Source organism: Dasypus novemcinctus, chromosome X (genome assembly GCF_030445035.2).
Source record: "Dasypus novemcinctus isolate mDasNov1 chromosome X, mDasNov1.1.hap2, whole genome shotgun sequence".
In the NCBI taxonomy this organism is placed as follows: Eukaryota; Metazoa; Chordata; class Mammalia; order Cingulata; family Dasypodidae; genus Dasypus; species Dasypus novemcinctus.
In genome coordinates, this window is record NC_080704.1 from 13,386,485 (window position 1) to 13,407,687 (window position 21,203).

A 21,203-nucleotide genomic window follows, 5' to 3' on the forward strand; every position below is an offset into this window, starting at 1 on the left:
TTAGTAGTTACTCCCCTCTGTTACACAAACTCACAAACACAAGCACTGTTCACAACACCCTCCAGAATAATGTTCCAGAATTTCCTGTAAGAACAGCCAGTGGACAGACATTTCAAAACATGTTTCCTTCAGTCCTTACAAACAGCATAGAAATAGGCCATTTGTGCTCCCCAAAACTATCAACAAGGGGTGAAGGGATAGGATGACCCTTTGAAATTGCCCGCAGCACAAACCCAAAACCACAACACCTTCTCTCCGTCCAGCTCCAATCACTGCTCCAAAAAGGAGCCAAGAAGAACCACAAAGGCACACAAGCTGGTGGCCGCTAGGGACTGTCCCATTTCCAGGCACCATTTAACGTCCCAAGGGGGACAGGCACACCACGGAAGCCCGTCAGCGGGTCCCCTGCCTCTGTAAACGTGATGGGATAAAGACAACCCCCGGAATTGGCCAGGCGTCCAGCTTTGGGGCTCCAGAACGGGCGGTGCTGGTGCCTACCTTGGACTTCCACACGATGTAGGAGTGGCTGCGATTGTTGGATGCCGGCTGGAACCTTCTCTGCTGGAGCCACCTCCTTGGAGAAGCAAAGATGCCATTGGGGCCTCCCCCGGAGGAGCAGAGGATGCTCGCCGCGCTGCGGCCACTGCCCGGCCCGGTCAGCACCGAAGGCAAGTCCCAGGCCATGCTTTTCTTGAGGCTACCGCGAAACAGGGGGACGTCGTAGTCAAAGTGGAAGCTGCCGGACGGCGACTTCTGCGGGGTGCTAGGTGTGGAGAAGGACGAGCAGAGGGACCTGGGGGGCGGGCCCCGGAGCGAAGACGCCGCGCGGGGGCCAGGACCCTCGCCCAGGGGCGGCGGGGAGCAGAGGCGGCCCCCTGCGGGCCCCCGAGCGCCGCTCCCCGCGGCCCCGCCGGGCTCGCCGTCGGCGCCCACCTCGCCCCCGGAGCGGCCCATCAGGGCCGGGTCCAGGCTGCGGGTCTGGCGCAGCTTCTTCTTGGAGAAGCCCTTGGCCGAGGCGGGCGAGGAGCAGGAGAAGACACTGTGCAGCAGGCTCTGCGCGGACATCTCGGCGGAGCTGGGCTCGAGGGCCACCGCTGTGGCCCTCCCGGAACACTGGCTGTCTCGCGCCTGGAAGGCAGGGGGCTCGGACGGCACTGCTAGGCGGGGTCGGCTCGCTGGCTCGCCAAGGGCGGTGGAGGGCAGTCCCCGGCTCACGCGCCACCAGCGCGCTTCAAGGGCCCCGGCGAGGGCAGAAGCAGAGCCATGGCCAGCCTTCGAGGAAAGGGGGCCCGGGGGTCTCCCGCGGCTGCTAGAAGCTTCCCCCGAGCCCAAATTGGGAAGAGGGGAAGGCAGAAGGAGGAGGACGGTCAGGCGCTCGATCGGTTCCCAGCACCAGGCTGCCAGCGCCACTCCCCCTTCCCAGTCGTGGCGGGAGCCGCCGCGCTCTGGCTCGCTGGCTCGGGACAGCCTCGAAGTCTCCAGCAGGCTCCTCCTCGCGGCCCGAAGACGGTCCCGAGGGCTGGGGAGGAGGCGGGCTGGGCGTGCGCCCCGAGCGCGCGCCAAGCTCGGCCCGCCGCGAGCAGGGCTCCCTCCGACGCTCGAGCTGGGCGCCCGGGAGCCCTCGCCGCGCCTTCGCTTTCCGCCGCCACCCGCGGTTCCGCCTGGCGAGGCGCAGGGGCGGTCCCCCAGGGCCGGCTTCCCGCGGGCGCCCTGGCCGCGGCCGAGCGGGGACGGAGGGCGCGCTGCGCCCACGGCTTGCCTAGAGCTAGGTGGCCGCGGCTGCACTCGGCGCTCGTCGCGCAGCCGGGGCAGGCAGTTAAGGAGAGAAGCCCGGGGGCGGGGACGCACGCCCCGCCGAGGAGGGACACTTTGGACAGTCGCGGCCCCGCCTTGGACCCTGGGGGGAGGGGGGCGCGGGAGCCGTCCCAGTCCGCTCACGCTAGGCGCTCGCGGGAAGAAGGTGGCCAGGACGCGTGGAGCTGGAGGACAGCCGGGGCGGAGCAAGGAGCCGCAGAAAGCCCAGCGTGGAGGAGTTTTCTAGGCGCCGGGCCCAGGAGGCGCGCGCGAAGGCTGCGTCGCCTGGGGAGCAAGTCGCGATGACGGAAGTGCGGGCCTTCGCCCCCGTTCCTCCTCCCCCAGATCGAGGGGTCTGGGCGCCAGCTCCACTCACGTTTCTGGAAAGGAAGGGAAGTGTCAGATTGCACCCCACCCACTGATGTCAGATAGGCAGCCCAGGACGGTTGCCCTGTAGTAGGAGTTAAATCTCCTGCACCCCCCCCCCCCCCCCCCCCCCGATTTTGTTTTAAAAGAGTAAGGATGGAGACTCAGTTCAAACTCTGCCCGGGCTGCAGATCTAGGGAAAGATCAAATGCTGTGGCCGAATAAGGCGGGGTTGGGGGGGAGGGGGGAAGGTGGTCTCAAATAAGGGCCCTGGCAAGTGTGGCCACGAGGTGGAGCGAGGCCACGAGGTGGAGCGAGGCCTGGCAGGGGGCAGGCTCCCCGCGCAGCGTCGGGCCTGGGGCTTCCCAGCCATCTGAGTCCCGGGTGGGCTCTGGGACGCCTCTGGGCGCAGCGCGCCGCAGCCGCATTCCTGGGAAGCTGGAAATCGCTCGCGAGCTCCAGTTCTCTGCTTGGAGACGACGAGTGGGGATGCAGTTTCTCCCGCGACTGTCCGACCCCAGGGGACTAGGAAGGCCAATATCTCGCCGCCCTTTGGGAGAGCTTTTTGACCTGACGTTTACGTTTTGCAATTCATCTTTCCACCATCTCAGCAAGCGGGGAGACAGGATTTGGGAAATCCCTGCTTATTTTGCGTGTCCTCTTTTTCCATGGCAAGATAAAAAGAATGTAACACAAACGCAAAGGTGACTTGCCTTCGCTCTTTCTTTTATTAATGGGGAAAATTTTTTCCCTGAAGCTTCTAAATATAGGTGTTTGACGCAAATATTCGCCTTACGTATATATCAGGTTTGTCCATATTTGATTTTGGAAGACTTCTCAAATATTCCCTTTGAAATTCTTGGGGGGCGGGGCTATTAATTTACTTTGACTTTTTAAAAAGTTTACTCATCGTGGACTATGTAGGAGGAGGCACGTCATGAAATCCAAGGAAGGAGAATTCGATGCCTCTCCAAAGGGCTTGGAACTCCAGTGTCTCTGGTATACAAGTTTTTGTAAAGGTGCGGGGAAAGACTGCACCCAGGGAGTTCCTTCCAGTAGCTTCTGAGCCATCCCTCGGCTGAACACAAGGAGTTTCAAGCTTCCCATTGCACTCACCTGGGTTCATGTCTTCTTGCCTCCCTCTTCTTCCCTGACCCCGTTAAGTACTTTCAGTGGCTACCAATCAGGTGTGCTGTTAAGAGGCACTGTAAGCAGTTCAGAGAGCTGTTTACATTTGAGGGACTGTTGACTCTTGTTTTCTTCCCTTTTCAAACAAGCCACAAGGGAAGTAAAGGTGGGCAGGTTTTGCCAGCCTGTTCTTTAATAACAATACCTTGTAACTTGTCAAGTGATAAAATCACCTAATGTCGCTAGTATTTGGATAATGTTACATGGGATTGGTTATGCCTAGCTGGATTTTGGCATTTGGGGTAGATGGTTAACAAAGTTTCACTTCACAGAACCACTTGCAACTCAAGGTGATTGAGCAAATGTAATTTACGATTTATATACATTCAATTTCTTTAAGCCCATATGAGGAACATGCGTTGAAAGTAACCTTTCCAAAATGTTTTCGTCAATTATAACAAATGTACCCCACTAAGGAAGTCGTTACTAGGGGAAAATGTAGGCGATGTAGGAAGCAGGGCATATGGGGATCCCCTATATTTTTATGTAACAGTTATGTAACCTCAGTATCTTTAAAATAAAAATAGAAAATATTTTTTTTTAAAGAAAGTACAACCTTGCCAGGGTCATGTAGGGCTAATATGCATGCCCACCAGCAGGTAGCCATTCATTCTTGGTCATGGATGTTGGAGAACCAATGAGCAGAGGGACTCTTCTATTGGTACTCAGGGCAGGGAACAGACATGTGCCAGTTAATTCATCATCTTGTTCCCAAGGGGTCCTGACCCTCCATTAGTCTGGAGTTGCCTCACAGTGGTGAACAATGAATAAATTGGTTTAAATACTCATTAAGCTCAGGCTACTTTTTAAAAATCAGGGTTAAGTATGTGTGTTTTTAAATGACAGAGGAAAATGTAATGGCTCTTCTGGACAGAAAAAAATTGTACGAAAATTATTTATTTTTTACATTTTTAAACTATTCTGCTTTTCAACCTAGTTGCTATTAGATTTATACTGCAGACATTGTGGCTTATGGCATATTCTTTCACTCCAGGTTAGGGCATCCTGGTTTACTCTTGTTACATAACAATGCCTTTGCGTATATAGAGCCACCTGACATTGGCCTTTCTGATTGACTGCCATATTATGACAAACTTGATTAAGGAAGATCTATGGGTTTCATTTACAAACTTCAAAACTGTTTGGTTTCACTAAAATGATCCCCAAATTCCTTCTTACAGTTCATCACCTAGCTTCAGAAGCAGTATAACTGATGGTCTAGAAATAAATGGCTTTACATGTATGTACATTCAGAACTGGGTGCCTAAGGCTTTGCTCCTTTATCAGGGCATTGGCTATTGAAATGTAGTGTGTCCATATTTGTTTATTGTGTTTTCTTTTTCTCAGGGTCTAAGTTAATCAAAGCCTTAGGATAGCTTTTATTAAAGGGCAAAATAGTCTGTTGGTTATCCATTACCCATCATAGTTATCCTAAAAATTCAGGATAGAACAAAAAAGTAACTCACAATATCTATTCCATCTTGTCATGGCACAGGAATATTCTAATGAACGTACTAGAATCCTTGGTCTGACATCAAGGTATCTTATCCGGGCTCCTAGAAAACTCATCAGTTTTCTATTTCCTTGAGAGACTGTTCTACAAACATGCATCTTACTATCAAAAGATGTATTCTGATGCTTAGACTAAGTTTCCCTTTTCTTAACTTTATCCCATGGTGTCTTTTCATATCTCCAGCCAAAACTCCTTTTTACCCTTAATGTGTAAGACCCTCGAGTTATTTGTAGATTTTTATCATGAGCCTTGGGTCTGACTTTGTGGTTTGGCTACACTATAAAGTTCATATTTTGCTTTAAAAACCATCTTTGTAGATGATCTTCTCTGGAATCCCTCCAGTTTGCTTATTTCTTTTCATTTCTGAGGTCCAATATTCCAGGTTAGGGCATCTTATTTTGCCCCTGTTTGTTATAAAATCCCATTGCTTATATAGTCCCAAATCACATTAACCTTTCTGATTGACTGCCATATAATATTTCAGACTTATATCTGATTGGCTTCAAAATCTCAGTCAGCATCACTGGTTTTTGTTTCATCCTGCCCATGTCTCTCAACCTTATTGTGATCCCTCTGATAGCATTTCTACATTCTTAGCAGTATCTGCGGTAAATAGTTCACAGCATCTCACTTTCCCATAGAAGAAGTCAAGAGTTCTGCATTCAAGCTCCTGAAACATGAATGGGATGGGGGTCCATTTTAATCTGTGTGATTGTGGAATATACAAGACATGTGTGGAGAATTTTTACAGAACTGAAGAATACTAATTTTATTAAACAGTCAGATTGCCCTATGCTTAAACTACTTCTTGATTGTAAACTATGGATTTTTTGCAGCTAAACTAACAATGTTTCTTTACATTTGTATTCTAGAATCTCCCTAGTATGCAAATGCTCAGGCACTTAAATTACAATTGACCTCTAATTAGCACTATACTTGTCAAATATATGTCTCAGAGCCATAAATCTTTGGTCTGTCCATGTGCCAGTTGACCACTGAATCTTAGCAGTGTTGCAACACCTACTCTCCAGTTCGTTGGACTCACCCAGGACAAGTAACAAGGAGATGATGATGGACATCGCCCATCCCAAGGAACAGAGAGTGCCTGCAACTGCAAGCAAGATAGTCCCGTCCATCTGCCCCATGGATCTAAGACCCCTCTCAATTAGAAGCAGAGTGGGCCTCAGCATCCCCAAATCCTCAAGATTGGGGAATGAACAATAGACTAAAGTGGACTTATTATTATTCTATTAAAGACTTATTATTATTCTAGCAATGGAATAACTTTTATCATTGATATAATATAAAGGTAGTGGCCACCAGAGGTTCGAGGGGAGGAAGAGGGAAGAATAGGTGCAACTTGGGGGCATTTTGGGGACATTGGATTTGTCCTACATGTCATGGCAATGACGGATACAGGCCATTATACATTTTGGCACAACCTACAAAATTGTGCGGGACAGAGTGTAAACTATAATGTAAACTATAGTTCATGGTTAGTAGCAATGCTTCAATGTGTATTCATCCATTGTAACAAATGTACCACACTAATGAAGGATGTTGTTAATGTGAGAAAGTGTGGGAGGGAGAGAGGGTGGGACATATGAGAATCTCCTATATTTTTTATGAAACATTTATGTAATCTAAAGCTGCTTTAAAAATAAAAAAAAGTAACCACAATTGACATATGTCATTGGAAGTAAACATAGAGTCTCAGAATATCTCCATATGAGTAGGAGTATCAAATACTTGCGCTCCTAAACACCAACTTATGGTGAGGAACAGAGATCATTTTCCGAAGATGGGAATGTTTTCATGGTTATTCTATGGAAGGTGAAATCATATGAGTTCAAGATATAAGGGTATCTGAGAGCTTGTGCCCTAATTGGTACTATGATGTGAAAAGACTAACACAGAAGTTTTATTATCTGTTTTAGACAAAAATTTAATATTATAATGCTAAGAGAGATAATCAGGGGAAAAAATCTGTACATTGATACTAGAGGGAAAACAATACTGAACGGGGCTTATACCTCTTGCTAACCTGAATTTAGTGTTGTACACAAGATTGCCTACTCAAAAAGCTTCGTCCTGACCCTTTAATCATAATAATATAGCAATCACCCACACTCCTTGGAACTTACTATGTGCCAGGCACTATACTGAAACCCTGCATGCATTATCCAAATCAATACTCTCTCACACACAAATATCTGGCATTAATCAACCCTTAATTTTATAGATGATGAAAACCAAGACTATTAGAATCCCACAGATCAGCCCCAGGTTAAATGGTAAAGCTAATATTCAAATTCTTATAGGAATAGAATTGCAGATTAAGAAGCCATTCAATTTGGAGATGCCTTGGGACCCTTTCTGGGTGGATTTCAATCTGTTGATTGCTGATCTAACCGTGTGACCTGCGACACATTATTTCACAGCTCTCATTCTCAGTTCTCCATGTACAAACTCATGTCTACTTCAAAGGTTGTAGACAAGGTTAAAGGACCTAATACACACAGCACGTTTAACACAGGGCATTTCAGGGAGAACTTTATTAAATCAGATATATTGAAAGATCATCTCTGATGTCAGTTCACCTGGCCTGACGCCCAAAAGAGCAATTCAAACCTTTCTAATTGGCAAATAAATCATTTGCCTAAACTTATTTGACAGAGACCCATAGTCAACTAAGTGAATGATCATAGCTGGGATCTTTGCCACTATCTCCAAGTGCTTGTGAGGGGGTAACACCAACTAAACAATATGAACATGTCCTTTCAAACTGGGGCATTTTTTTTAGTTAAATGAATGACAATTTGGGATTCTCTATATTCAGAGCAGAGCATAGGAAATTTTTGTCTTTAATTACATTTCTACACCAATTGGCAAGTTTCTTGGCTCAATATTTTGAATTGCTTTCATATTGCTCAGAACTGGGGTAGTTGGAAATATTCAGTTCCTCAAGGTTATTGGGCTGACAGCTTCAGTTCTTCACTGGTTGTTGGCCAGAGACCTCCCTCAATTTCTTGCTAAGTGCACATCTCCATAGAGCAGCTTAAACACGGCAACTAGCTTACATCGGAACAAGCAAGTGAGAAAGTCAGAGGAAATGAGCAAGACAGAAACTAGAGTCTTTTCATTATAAGTTAATCTTGAAAGTAATGTCCATCATTTTTGTCATATTCTATTCATTAGAAGTAAGTCCTTAGGTCCAGCTGACAGTCAAGGGGAGAGGATTACACAGCAGATAAATGTCAGGAGGTGGGGGTTATTGCACACCATCTTAGAAGTTGCCTACCATTGTGGTTTATAGTTGTTGACAGTTTAAAGGGCCTATTATCATTTGTCTTTCCAAGAGGTCCCACAAACACTGTTGGTGTGAGGCAACTACCCTAAATTTGGAGTACTGGTTTCATATATCTTGGAAAATTTGCTTTGTTTGGTGCAGAAGTGTTCACTATATAGTTTTCTGCTATGGTGATAAACAATGGCATCTCATTAAGCCAAACAGCACTACAGTTCTACAGGATTGGAAATGATTAGAAGAGGAGAAATTTGAAAGTCTAGACTCAAACAAATAAGCAAATAGTTGGTGATAATGTGGGGTCAGAACTCTGAGTCACCAGAGGCAGAGATTCAGAAATGTTGACAGAGTTGATGAAGAGGAAAACTTAAATCTAATTTTTTAATGTATGTGTATGTTTATGTGTCTGTGTGTGTGTGGGGGTGATGCTATCTCTTATCTCATCAAAAGTAATCTCTGCAATACTTATATCCTTTTATAGAAAATGAAAATATTCTGTTTGTAACTTGTTTTGCTTCTGAAATTACCAAGTTTTCTATGCTAAATTTAAAGATTATTTAGGCAATACCAAATATAGTATTTGAATATCAATGCCTTAGCATTCATTAGAACTGAGCCCATATGTTACTGACCCCTAGAAGAACCTAGAATCTCTTCATTTACAAGTGTAAAATCTTGAGCACATAAAGGTCTTCAACTTTGTAGTAAACAAGAATTGGTGTTTATGTTCTCTGGAATTAGTACTCTAGTCAGTGACAAGTAGCTGCAGAAAGCTCTCATTTTCAGTGCTTTCTGGAAGGAAAAAAAGTAAGAAAAATGTCAATTGCATCACTTTTGCCACTTGCAACATAGTCTGTTCTTTCTTGTTTTCTGTGCTAATACTAGAAACATATTTTATGTTTTCTCAGGCTTCATGTTTCTCTTCTCCTAGACTTTTAAAGCAAGTGTTTTGCATGGGCATGTTTTTCAGTGCTTCCATTTATATGTTTATCTCTCTTTTTTTAAAAAAAGATTTATTTTATTTATTTCTCTCCCCTTCTCTCCACCCCACCCCGGGTTGTCTGTTCTCTGTGTCTATTTGCTGCATCTTCTTTGTCCGCTTCTGTTGTTGTCAGCGGCATGGGAATCTGTTTCTTTTTGTTGCATCATTTTGTTGTGTCAGCTCTCTGTGTGGGCGGCATCATTCTTGGGCAGGCTGCACTTTCTTTTGCGCTGGGCGGCTCTCCTTACAGGGCACACTCCTTGCGCATGGGGCTCCCCTATGCAGGGACACCCCTGTGTGGCACGGCACTCCTTGCGCGCATCAGCACTGCGCATGGGCCAGCTCCACACGGGTCAGGGAGGCCCGGGGTTTGAACCGCGGACCTCCCATGTGGTAGACCGACGCCCTAACCACTAGGCCAATTCCGCTTCCTATATGTTTATCTCTTGAGCTGGTATGAGTATAGTATGTCTGCATGTCAATCGTTTTGTTTACATGGTACCCAAGATAGGGGGGCAGGCCAGAAGCAAGGTAGCATAGAAGTCTTACACTAAATTGCAATGTGAGTGTATTTAGCAGGGTTCCACAGAACCCTCGCAAAGCAAACAATTGTTATCTGTGACAATTGAAAGACTCCTTCCAGCATCAAGTCCTAAATGTATGACTATCATCACTTGGGTTTTGGGTCTTGAAACTTGATCTCAAGAGATTTTTAGTAACATAAAATTAACTGCAAACTAAATTCAAAATGTGTCTACATAAAGATTTTGAACACACACTATATGTCAGTGGCATTCCTTTCTTCCTTAGTTTTACTTTCCTCTGTACCTCTGGGTGAAAATGCAGTTAAAGTCCCAAAATACATAAAGTTTATCTGAAACTGATATATGGATCAGCTGTACTAGTTACTTAAACTGGTTTTAGAAACTTCCCCATACCATGTGTTTTAGAAATAATTTCAAAATATGTAATAATATAAACAATTTAAGTAAATGTTTCATTTATTAATTTAGAATTTTTTAATAATCTAAACATTTCTCAACATTAAAAGTCACTAAATAATGTGGAGTTCATCACTGAAATTTTCATTTTGCCCCCAGAATTTTCATTCTTCTTACTGAATAGAATTCCTATCACCTTTTCTGAAGGGACAAAATGGGGTGGGGTATGGAAGGAGGAGGAAAAAAGTGACTGTTATTTTGTCTCAGGTATAGATTTCTTTTATCAACTTCACTGAGGAGCAATTTACATACAATGAACTGTATCAGTGAGTTTTCATAGCTGCATATACCCATGACCAAGATAAAACCAAAATTGGGGACTTCTGAAAGATATCATCAGAGTAGGTAGGCAGGACTTAACCCCCTTACAAAAACAATGGAGGAAGGGCAAAAAAGTACCCAAGGAAGCTGCGGACCATGAGCACACTACACATTTTCCAGGAGGGCAAAGGACAGAGAGAAAATAAGCCAAAATGAAAATCATAAGTTACTAGCCCCCACGACCAGGAATGGCATTCATCCCTCACCCTCAAGGTGAACAGCCTGGATGAAACCAGTGGAAAATTGCAGTCAACTGAGAGAGCAACAGAAGTCTTCCTCCCCAAGAGGAAGGGTGCAGTGTAGGGCAGAGGGTAATTTCTCTTCAGTGAGGTTGGCCAGCAGAGTCTGCTTTGAATCTCAGCTGTGGCCAGACCAGAAAAACCTGTGAGTGGTGGATGAAAGTGACACCTCCGTGGAACCATTCGCAAAAGAGTGCCACCTGCTGGAAGGCCAGAAAACTGCAGGAAGAAAAACCCCTTTTTGGAATCTCATATCTGAGACACCTTGGATCTGATCTGTGCCCCATTAGTAGGTATCTGGCCCTATTTTTAATAACTTGAACTGGGCAATTATAAAGACTTAGAATAAGTTGAACCAAAAATTAAAAATTGACATGAGGGAAGTGGATTTGGCCCAACAGATAGGGCATCCACCTACCACATGGGAGGTCCAAGGTTCAAACCCAGGCCTCCTTGACCCGTGTGGAGCTGGCCCATGCACAGTGCTGATGCGCTCAGGGAGTGCTGTGCCATGCAGTGATGTCCCCGCGTAGGGGAGCCCCATGCACAAGGACTGCGCCCCGTAAGGAGAGCCGCACAGTGCGAAAAAAGTGCAGCCTGCCCAGGAATGGCACTGTACACACGGAGAGCTGACACAGCAAGATGATGCAACAAAATGAGACACAGATTCTGGGTGCTGCTGACAGGAATGCAAGTGGACACAGAAGAACACACAACAAATTGATACAGAGAGCAGACAACTGGGGGTGGGGGAAGGGGAGAGAAATAAATAAAAATAAATAAATCTTTTTTAAAAATTGCCATGAAACACAACAACAAGGCAAGAGAGAAATTGACTATCAGAGAAAATCCAGGAACATAATCAGATGCCTAGATATCAGCAAAAAATTACAAGCCATACTAAGAAACAGGAAGAGATGACCCAGCCAAAGGAGTAAACCAGAAATCTTGGTGAGACACAGGATTTATAACAACAAATCAATGATAATCACACAAATTTCCTAAAATCAATTTAAGGAGTTGAAGGAAAATATGGATAAAGAGATAAAGAGTATCATGCCGTGCCATGCAGGGATGTCCCCTTTGTAGGGGAGCCCCATGCAAAAGGAGTGCACCCCGTAAGGAGAGCCACCCAGCATGAAAGAAAGTGCAGCCTGCCCAGGAATGGCACTACACACACGGAGAGCTGACACAACAAGATGATGCAACAAAAAGAAAGACAGATTCCCAGTGCCACTGATAAGGATAGAAGTGGTCTCAGAAGAACACACAGCAAATGGACACAGAATGCAGACAACCAGGGTGGGGGGTAGGGAAGGGGAGAGAAATTAAAAAAAATAAAAGAAGACATTGGGTGAGCATGAAGAATAATTTAAAAGCCTGCAAAGAAAAGTAACAGAGCTTATGGGAATGAAAGACACAATGGATGAGATTAAAAATATGTTAGAGGAGGGAAGCAGATGTGGCTCAAACGACTGGGTTCCCGTCTACCATATGGGTTCGCATCCCAGGGCCTCCTTGTGAAGGAGTTGGGCAAGAACTTCCTGGAACATGGCAGATTAGAAAGACAAAGGACTCTCTCCTCTCAGGTAAAAATAGCTAGAGGACAGGCAGAAATGGCCTGGGAAAAAAAGTTCTAGGGTGTAGGACACCAGAAGAAGGCTACACACCACCCAGAAGAGAGGATCAGTAAAGGAACCTCGACATTAAAACTGTGAGTAGACTGCAACTATAGCTGCTAGTGCCCCTCACCCAACCTACAAGGAGAAAGCACTGAATTCTCCAGCATTGAGCCTGTGGCTACAGACAAAGGGGGTCCCAGGGATCCCTGTCCCCAGGAAATGGGAGAGAAAGGGGCATGACTTAAGACTGATTCAGCCTTTGACTAAATCATTTGGTCTGCTGTGTCCCACAAGCCCTCCCAGGCTGGAAGGAGCCATGCTATTGTTTGCCTTGGGAGCCAGCAGGAGAACTAAAGAGATCCAACCCTCTCAAATGCCGTTCCTACTGACCAAGTCTGGTTGTTGACAATGCAGAAGGGAATGAAATTATTTCTTACCCAGTAAAAAAGGGGAATGCCAGTAAAAGTTGGAGAACTATCTCTGAGAAAGTTTGTTTGTAAGGATCTTGGCCTCCAGGCAGGAACTTCCGCACATCAATCCAGTAAGTGTTGCAGCAAAGACATTCTGACCAGGCTTTGAACTGAGAGGCGTGCCAGAGAGCACCATCTACTGGTCAACCAAGGAAGTGAATGTGAGGGAAATAAAAGTAAATAAGTAAGAGAGGCATTTTCTGGCCTTTACAGCCTCCCTCCCCAAGGCCCTTGGAAGTGGGTCTGCAACCCATTACGGGGTCCAGGACCCAGGTTTGAGCAGCTAATAGGGATAATCCTAAACACCTAGAACAAGTTGAATCAAGAATCACACACAGCAATAGTATAGTCTCCCACCACTAAATCCCTTAAAAAGAGAGAAAAATTGAGCAACAAGTAAACTTACCATCATAATCAGATGCCAAGAAATCAGCAAAAAAAATGGCAAACAATACTAAGAAAATGGAAGAAATGGCCCAAGCAAAGGAATGTATCAGAGAGCAGATGTGGCTCAAGTGGTTGAGCATCTACCATATGGGAGGTCCTGGGTTCAGTTCCCAGTGCCTCCTAAAAACAAGGCAAAACATAAGCAAACAAATGAAAAAATCAACTCAGGAGAGCCAATGTGGCTCAGTGGCTGAGTGCCAGCTTCCCACATACGAGGTCTGGGGTCCAATTCCTGGCCCCAGGACCTTGAAAAAAAAGGTAATATATCAAAGACCTAGATGAAACACAGGATTTGAGACAACTAATCAATGAGAGTCATACAAATTTCCAAAATCAAATTAATCAGTTGAAAGACAGTATGGCTAAAGAGAGAAAGCCTATCAAGAAGACACTGAGTGAGCACAAAAACAACATGAAAACCTAAGTAGAAAAGCAATTGAGCTCATGGAAATGAAAGACATGATAAGTGAGATAAAAAACACATTAGAGTCATACAATAGCAGACTCAAAGTGATAGAATAAAGAATAAGTGATACAGATGACAGAACAGCTGAAATTGAAGAGAAAAATGAACAGAGAATGAAAAGCATGGAAAAAATTGACCAGGCACTCAGAGAGTTGAATGATAACACAAAATGCAAGAAAATATATGTCATGTGAGTTCCAGAGGAAGAAGAGAAGGGAAAAGGGGCAGAAAGAGTATTTGAGGAAATAATGGATGGAAATTTCTCAACAGTCATTTAAGACATAAACTTGCATGTCCAAGAAGTGCAGCATACCCCAAACACAATAAATCTGAATAGACCTACTACAAGAAACATACTACTCAGAACATCAAAGACAAGGAGAAAATTCTGAGAGCAGCAAGGAAGAAAAAAACCCATCATATAAAAGAGATGCTTAGTGCAGATTTCTCATGAGAAACCATGGAGGCAAGAAGACAGTGGTATGATACAAATAGAACACTGAAAGAGAAAAATTACCAGCTGAGAATACTTTATCTGGCAAAATTGTCATTCAAATATGAAGGTGAGTTTAATATTCACACTCACACAAAAAAACCCCAGAAACTAGGAGAGTTTGTAATAAAGAATCTGCCTTTGCAGGAAATATTTAAGAGAGCCTTACAGCCTGAAAGAAAAAGACAGGAGAGAGAGGTTTAGAGGATAATGTAGAAGCCAAGAATAGCAGAAAGGATAACCAAAAGAACAAAAAGATGAAAATTAGGTAGGATATATGAAAATAAGAGAATAAAATGGTAAACTTAACTAATGCATTTACAGTAATATCATTAAATGTAATTGGATTAAACTCCTCAATCAAAAGATATAGGATGACAGAATGAATTAAAAACAAAACAAAACATGACTCAACCCTATGCTGCCTACAAGAGACTCACCTTAGAAAAAGTGATATAAAATGACTGAAAGTGAAAGGATGGGGAAAAAATACACCAAGGAAACAGTAACCAAAAAAGAGCAGGTGTAGTTATACTAGTAACAGACCAAACAGACTTTAAATGCAAAAAAAGTTGTAAGAGATACAGAAGGCCATTATATATTAATAAAATGCACAATCCACCAGGAAGAAATAAAGTCATAAATGTCTATGAACCTAACCAGGGTACCCCAAAATACATGAGGCAAACTATGGCAAAACTGAAAGGAGAAAGAGACATCTCTACAATAATAGTTGGAGACTTCAGCACACCACTCACATCATTAGATAGAATGAATAGAGAGAACAGAAAGGAAACAAAAACCTTGAACAATATGATAAAGGAGCTAGACCTAACAGGCATATACAGAACACTGTATCTCAAACCAGTGGGTTATACATTCTTCTCAAGTGCTCATGGATCTTTCTCCAGGATAGATCACATGTTAGGTCACAAGACACATCTCAATAAATATAAAAAGATTAAAATTATACAAAGAACCTCTTTTGTATAATTTATAATGGAATGAAATTGGAAATCATTACTAAATGGGAAAGGGGAAAATTCACAAACATATGGAGGCTGAACAACACACTCCTAAACAATCAGTGGGTAAAAGAAGAAAGTGTAATGGAAATTAGTAAATATTCAGAGATGAATGAAAATGAGAACACAACATATCAAAATTTATAGGATACAGGAAAGTCAGTGCTGAGATGGAAATTTAGAGCCCCAAGTTCCTGTATTAAAAAAGAAGAAAGATCTAAAATCAAAGATCTAATTGAACAACTGGAGAAAATAGAAAAAGATGATCAATCCATTCCCAAAGCAAGCAGAAGGAAAGAATTGATAAAAATTAGAGCAGAAATAAATGAAATTGACAACAAAAAAAAACATTAGAGAAAATCCAGAAAATCAACAACTGGTTCTTTGAGAAGATCAATAAAATTGACAAACTTGGAGAGGGAGGGGCAAGATGGTATCAGAGTAAGTGCATCCACATCATCTCTTCTACAAAAAAAACGGCTGAGTGGGGACAAATCCTGCCTGAGTGAGCTGTTTTGGGAACCCACAAAGCAGGAGGCTTCAGGACATTGATCTGGAGAGAGTGTGATAAAAAGAGTGATACCTCAAATTAAAACCATGAGTTTCTAGTGCTTGAGGCTTCACAGCTAAGCCCCTACCCCAGGTCAGGAAGCCTTGGCATTCCCCAAACATTGCTGGTCACACAGCCCCTGGAGACAAACTGGAAGAGTGGGAGGGTTCTGGTGAAGGGTGGAGAGGGGTCCTATGAGTGTGGGTTCAATTGTCTGGACCCACTTTTTTGAGCTTTGAGGAGCATACCAGCTGGCTTGAGGAGAAATCAGGAAGGTGGGTAGGCAAATCTGCTGAGGCAGGCTGATTTACCTAACCTCCCTGGGGTAGGGACAATTGGTCTGGGGCAAGGTGGTGTCAGGCAATTAACTATTCCTGTGCAATATACCTAAGGGAGGGGAACAGTATGAAGTACTTAATAGGCTTCCAAGAGCATATTTAGCATTCCCAGCAAGATGTGGGTGCTCTCTCTCAAAGAGTTTGAGAGTCATTATTTACTGTGGTGAGTTAATACACCAGGGTCCCATTTGAACTTAAAAAGAGTACTCACACACAGGCTTCCTGTTGCCCTGGGAGAGAAAGCAGTTAGGAAAAAAAGAGGGGGGCTAGGGAAGGACAGATTCCTAATTAGCAGTGTATCCATCTGCAAAGACTTGATCCTGCCCAGAAAAAGGGACTTTTTTGAAGAGCAAATCAACCCAGAAAGAAAGTTTAGCTTAGTGGAGGAGATTCAGACTTAAATGTGGAAGGTCTCTAGTTCAGTTCCCAGCTTCTCTGAGAGTAGTGACCCACTGGGCTATAAACATCTAGCTGATACTTCAGGACAGGGAAAACATAGACATTATCCTTGCATTAGCTTCCCTTGGGTCTCTTATTTTTCCAAAAAAAAAGGTTACTTTTGTTATATAATTTAACTTAGTTTATTCACTAAAACCCACTTCAATATCTGCAGATAGAAATCTGCAGGGTAATTGATGATAAACATCAGCAACCTGACAAGCTCCACAGGGGCCTAAGAAGGAGGTCTGGTTTTTCTTAATGTTTGGTGGTTGACTCTTTGCCTGTGGGTTTGTCTGTTTTATTGTTTTCTTTTTTTTCCTTCCTATTTATCCCACACACACACACTTTTTTTAAAAATTAGGTGCTGCTGGCTTGTTTCCTGTTTGCTGTGTTTCATCTTCCTCAAATTCCTCTTTTCCATGTGTAGTGATTTTGGCTACCAACACTATCCCTTCCTACATCTTTCTATCTTCCACCTTCTGTTCTTCTTACATTCCACCTCTCTTTGTTTAGACCCTAATTTTTCTGGCTTTTTATTTCTAACACTTTTATTTTCCATCCTTTATTAACTCTATTATTGTCCTTTCTTTTCTCTTTCTCTCTCTTCTCATCATGCTCACCTTTTAATTCATACTATATTCTTCTCCATATTCAGTTTCCCATTTCATTGTAGATGATCCACTTTTTTATTCCTATAATTCTATACTGCTTACATGAGTTTAATATTCATTCTCCTAGGTCTTACATGGTTCTTCTGCTAACATTTACTATCAATAGTACCATTATACTTTTTCTTTTCTTACCTCTTTTGCTTTCCCTGGCCATAAACTTTTTCCTTCAAGGGAACTTAGACAACAACAAGTAAGCAGATTAGAAGAACAAAGCGTCAAAGAGAACTCTTAACACACATATAGAAAAGAGGAAATAAATAAAACCTGAGACTAAAGGGAGAAGCTAATCAACTGAACAAATCCATCAAGATAAAATGATGACTATAAAGCAACAAAAAAATGCAAACCACTTGAATAATCAGGGAGACATATTCCAGTCCAATGAACAAACTAAACACCAGGAAGAGGAGCAGAACATCAAGCAACTAATTAAAGCTGTCCAAATAAATATCATGGACCAACTTAATGTAGTGAAGGAAGAGATTGAGGATATTTAGAAAACACTTGGAGAGCACAATGAAGAAAGAATAAACATATTTAAAGAGTTAACAGATATGATGGTGGATGAATGGCACAATCCAAGAAATAAAAAATACACTCTCAGCAAATAACAGAAGATTTGAACAGGCAGAGGAAAGGATTAGTGATGTGGAAGACAGTACATCTGAAATCAAACAGGGAGTAGAATTGATAGATAAAAAGATACAAAAAATCTAGCAGGGACTTAGGGATCTAATGACAATGCAAAATGCACAAACATAGGAATTATAGGCATCCCAGAAGGAGAAGAGAAGGGAAAGGGAACAGAAGGGGTGTTGGAGGAAATAATGATGGAAAATTTCCCAAACCTATTGAGAGAGATAGATGCACATGTCCAGAAAGCACAGCACACCCAAAGCAATATAAATCCCAACAGGACTACTTGAAGACATATACTTGTCAAATTATCCAATACTCAAGACAAAGAGAAAATACTAAAAACAGCAAGAGAAAAGAGAACCATCATATACAAGGGAAGCTCAATAAGATTTAATGCTGATTTCTCAACTGAGACCATGGAGGCAAGAAGGTAGTGGTATGATATAGTCAAGGTAGTAAAAGAAAAAAAATTTCCAGCCAAGAATACTCTATCCAGCAAAGCTGGCATTCAAAAATGATGGAGAGTTCAAAATATTCACAGACAACAGAAACTAAGAGAGAATGCCAATAATAAACCTGCCCTTCAAGAAATATTAAAGGGAGTTCTGCAGGTTGAAAGAAAAAAACAGGAGAGACAGAGTTGGAGGAGAGTGTAAGAACAACTAAAAGGACAAAAAGAAATAAAAACAACATACGACATACACAAATCCAAAGAAAATATGGCGAATGTAAGTAATTCCTTGAGTGTAATAACACTGAATATTAGTGGATTAAACTCACCAGTCAAGAGACACAGAAAGGCAGAATGGATAAGGAAATATGACCCATCTATATGCTGTCTACAAGAAACTCACCTTAGACCCAGGTATTCAAGGAGGTTGAAAGTGAATGGCTGGAAAAAAAATCTTACATGCAAACAATAACCAAAAAAGGGCAGGAGTAGCTATACTAATATCAGACAAAATAGATTTTAAATGCAAACCTATTGTAAGAGACAAAGATGGACACTACATATTAGTAGAAGGGGTAATCTTTCAAGAAGAAAGAACATTCATAAACACTTATGCACCCAACCAGGGTGCCTCAAATTACATGAGGCAAACACTGGAAAGATTAAGTTGAGGAATAAATGCCTCTACAGTTATAATGGGGACTTTAATACACCATTATTGCCATTAGACAGAACATCTCAACAAAGAATAAAAAAAGAAACAAAGATTTTGAATAATATATTAGACTTCTGGACCTAATAGACATATACAGACCACTACAACCAAATACAGAAGGATATACATTTTTCTCAAGTGCACATGGATCATTCTCCAAGATAGACCACATGCTATGCCGCAGAGAAAGTTTCAATGAATTCAGAAAGATTGAATTCATACAAAATAATTTATCTGACCACAGTGGAATGAAGCTGGAAATTTGCAAGGACTGGAGAACCAGATTAGGAAAAAAGATATGTAAGTTAAACAACACATTCTTAGATAAACAGTGGGTGAAGAAGGAAATCTCAGAAGAAATCAGTAACTACCTTGAAACTAATGAAAATGGTGACACAACACAACAAAACTTATGGGATGCTGCAAAAGCTGTACTGGGAGGGAAATTTCTAGTCATTAATTTATATATAAAAAAGAAGAAAGAGCTAAAATTGAAGAACTAACTGCACATTTGGAGGAATTAGTAAAGAAACAACAAACAAACCCCAAAGGAAGAAGAAAGAAATAACAAAGATCAAAGTGGAACTAAATGAAATAGAAAATAAGAAAGCACTAGAAAAAATAAACAAAACAAAGAGCTGGTTCTTTGGGAAGATCAATAAAATTGACAAATCCTTAGCTAGACTAAGAAAAAAAAAAGAGATAAGATGCAAATACACAAAATAAAAAATGAGAAAGGGGATATCACCACTGACCCCACAGAAATAAAGAGTCTCATAATAGGATATTTTGAAAAACTATCTGCCAACAAGAAGGACAATTTAGAGGAAATGTGTTGGAAACTGAGGCACAGTGGCCTCACAAAGAGAGACGTGCTGTCTCCATGCTAGTGCTGTCTCCATGGACTATGCTTGCAACGTAAGGAATGCGGTAATTAAGAGTTCCCAGTACATGGGATGAAGCTGTTAAAGGCTGAAAGAAAAGATGAGTACATACCTTTTGTAGTGAATAGAATACTTAGACTTTGTACCTTGAGATAAGATTTTTTAAAAATTCCTTAGACTGTGGGTAATGCTGATAGTTAATATGTGTTGCTGCTTGATGTCATGTATGCTGTTACTGCTTATTGGCATGTAGGCTACGTGTACCTGCTTATTGTCATGTACATTGGGGTATATAGAGAGCCCCTTGTAAACAATAAAGCTGTCTGAGGAGTTATTACTCACAGACCCCCTGACCCCAGCTCTCTTATTTTTTCTTTTTCTTTCTTTCACTTTCTTTCATTCCTGATACCCTTTGGGTCCAAATCTCCACCATCTGGCACCCAATGTGGGGCCTGAAGAAGTTAGTGAGTCTTCCAAATTAGTATCAGGAACCGCAGAAAAGACCTCATTGAGAGTCTTGTGATATCCAAAGCAGTGTGACTCAAGTCTTCTTTTAAGTAAGAAACATTTTCCGCAAAGTCATCAGGGTAATGGGTAATCAAATGGTATGTGTGGAAGCATATTCGCAAGTGTTAGAAACTTTACTGAAAGTTAATGGGGTGCCTGTAAAAAACTATGAATTACTAGAATTGTTTGCTTTAATACAAAAGCATTGTTGCTGGCTTCAGCCTCAGGGGCATAATGTTTTAAATTTGAAACAACGGAGATGTGTAATGAAAGCTTTATGAAGAGCATATCAAAAAAGGGAATTCATTCCATTATCAGTATGGGCTTTATGCCACCATGTAGTGGCAGCTTTAGATCCTTTACGGTCTGAAGGAGAGAAAGATGAAATTATTATATTTCCTAAGTCCATAAGTAAATTTGAAATGAAAAGAAGTAAATTGGAACAAGAACAGGAGCTTGAGGTGCTCAGTATAATCTTACAGAGTAGTAACCCAAAAATGTGTGTTAACGGTCTGTCTAAACTGCTAAATAAGAACTTAACTACATTTATACTGCTCAAATTATCTTAACTGATGGCTGATAACTAATAAAAATGTTTCCAAGCACAAGCTTGCATCTTATAGGCAACATGGATTCCAGAAGAAATCTTAAAAAGTAAAATCTAAGATGTGATATAACAGAGGACTTAAAAGCAGCTATACCAAGAAAGTAAGAATTATGAGTCAACTGTAAACTATAAGTTTCTGTTAATGTGTTGTAATTGTTTTGTGTTT

General features: G+C 42.3%; 1 protein-coding gene across 1 annotated transcript in view; it reads right to left on the bottom strand.

Moving 5' to 3' along the window:
* ARHGAP6 (Rho GTPase activating protein 6) overlaps positions 1-1,999 on the bottom strand; it is a 535,211-nt gene extending 533,212 nt beyond the window's left edge. The window contains exon 1 of the mRNA XM_058291579.2: positions 499-1,999. Coding sequence (XP_058147562.1) covers positions 499-1,065 — 567 coding nt within the window. The 5' untranslated portion in view covers positions 1,066-1,999. The remainder of the gene's footprint in view (positions 1-498) is intronic.
* Between the last annotated feature and the right edge of the window lie 19,204 nt (positions 2,000-21,203).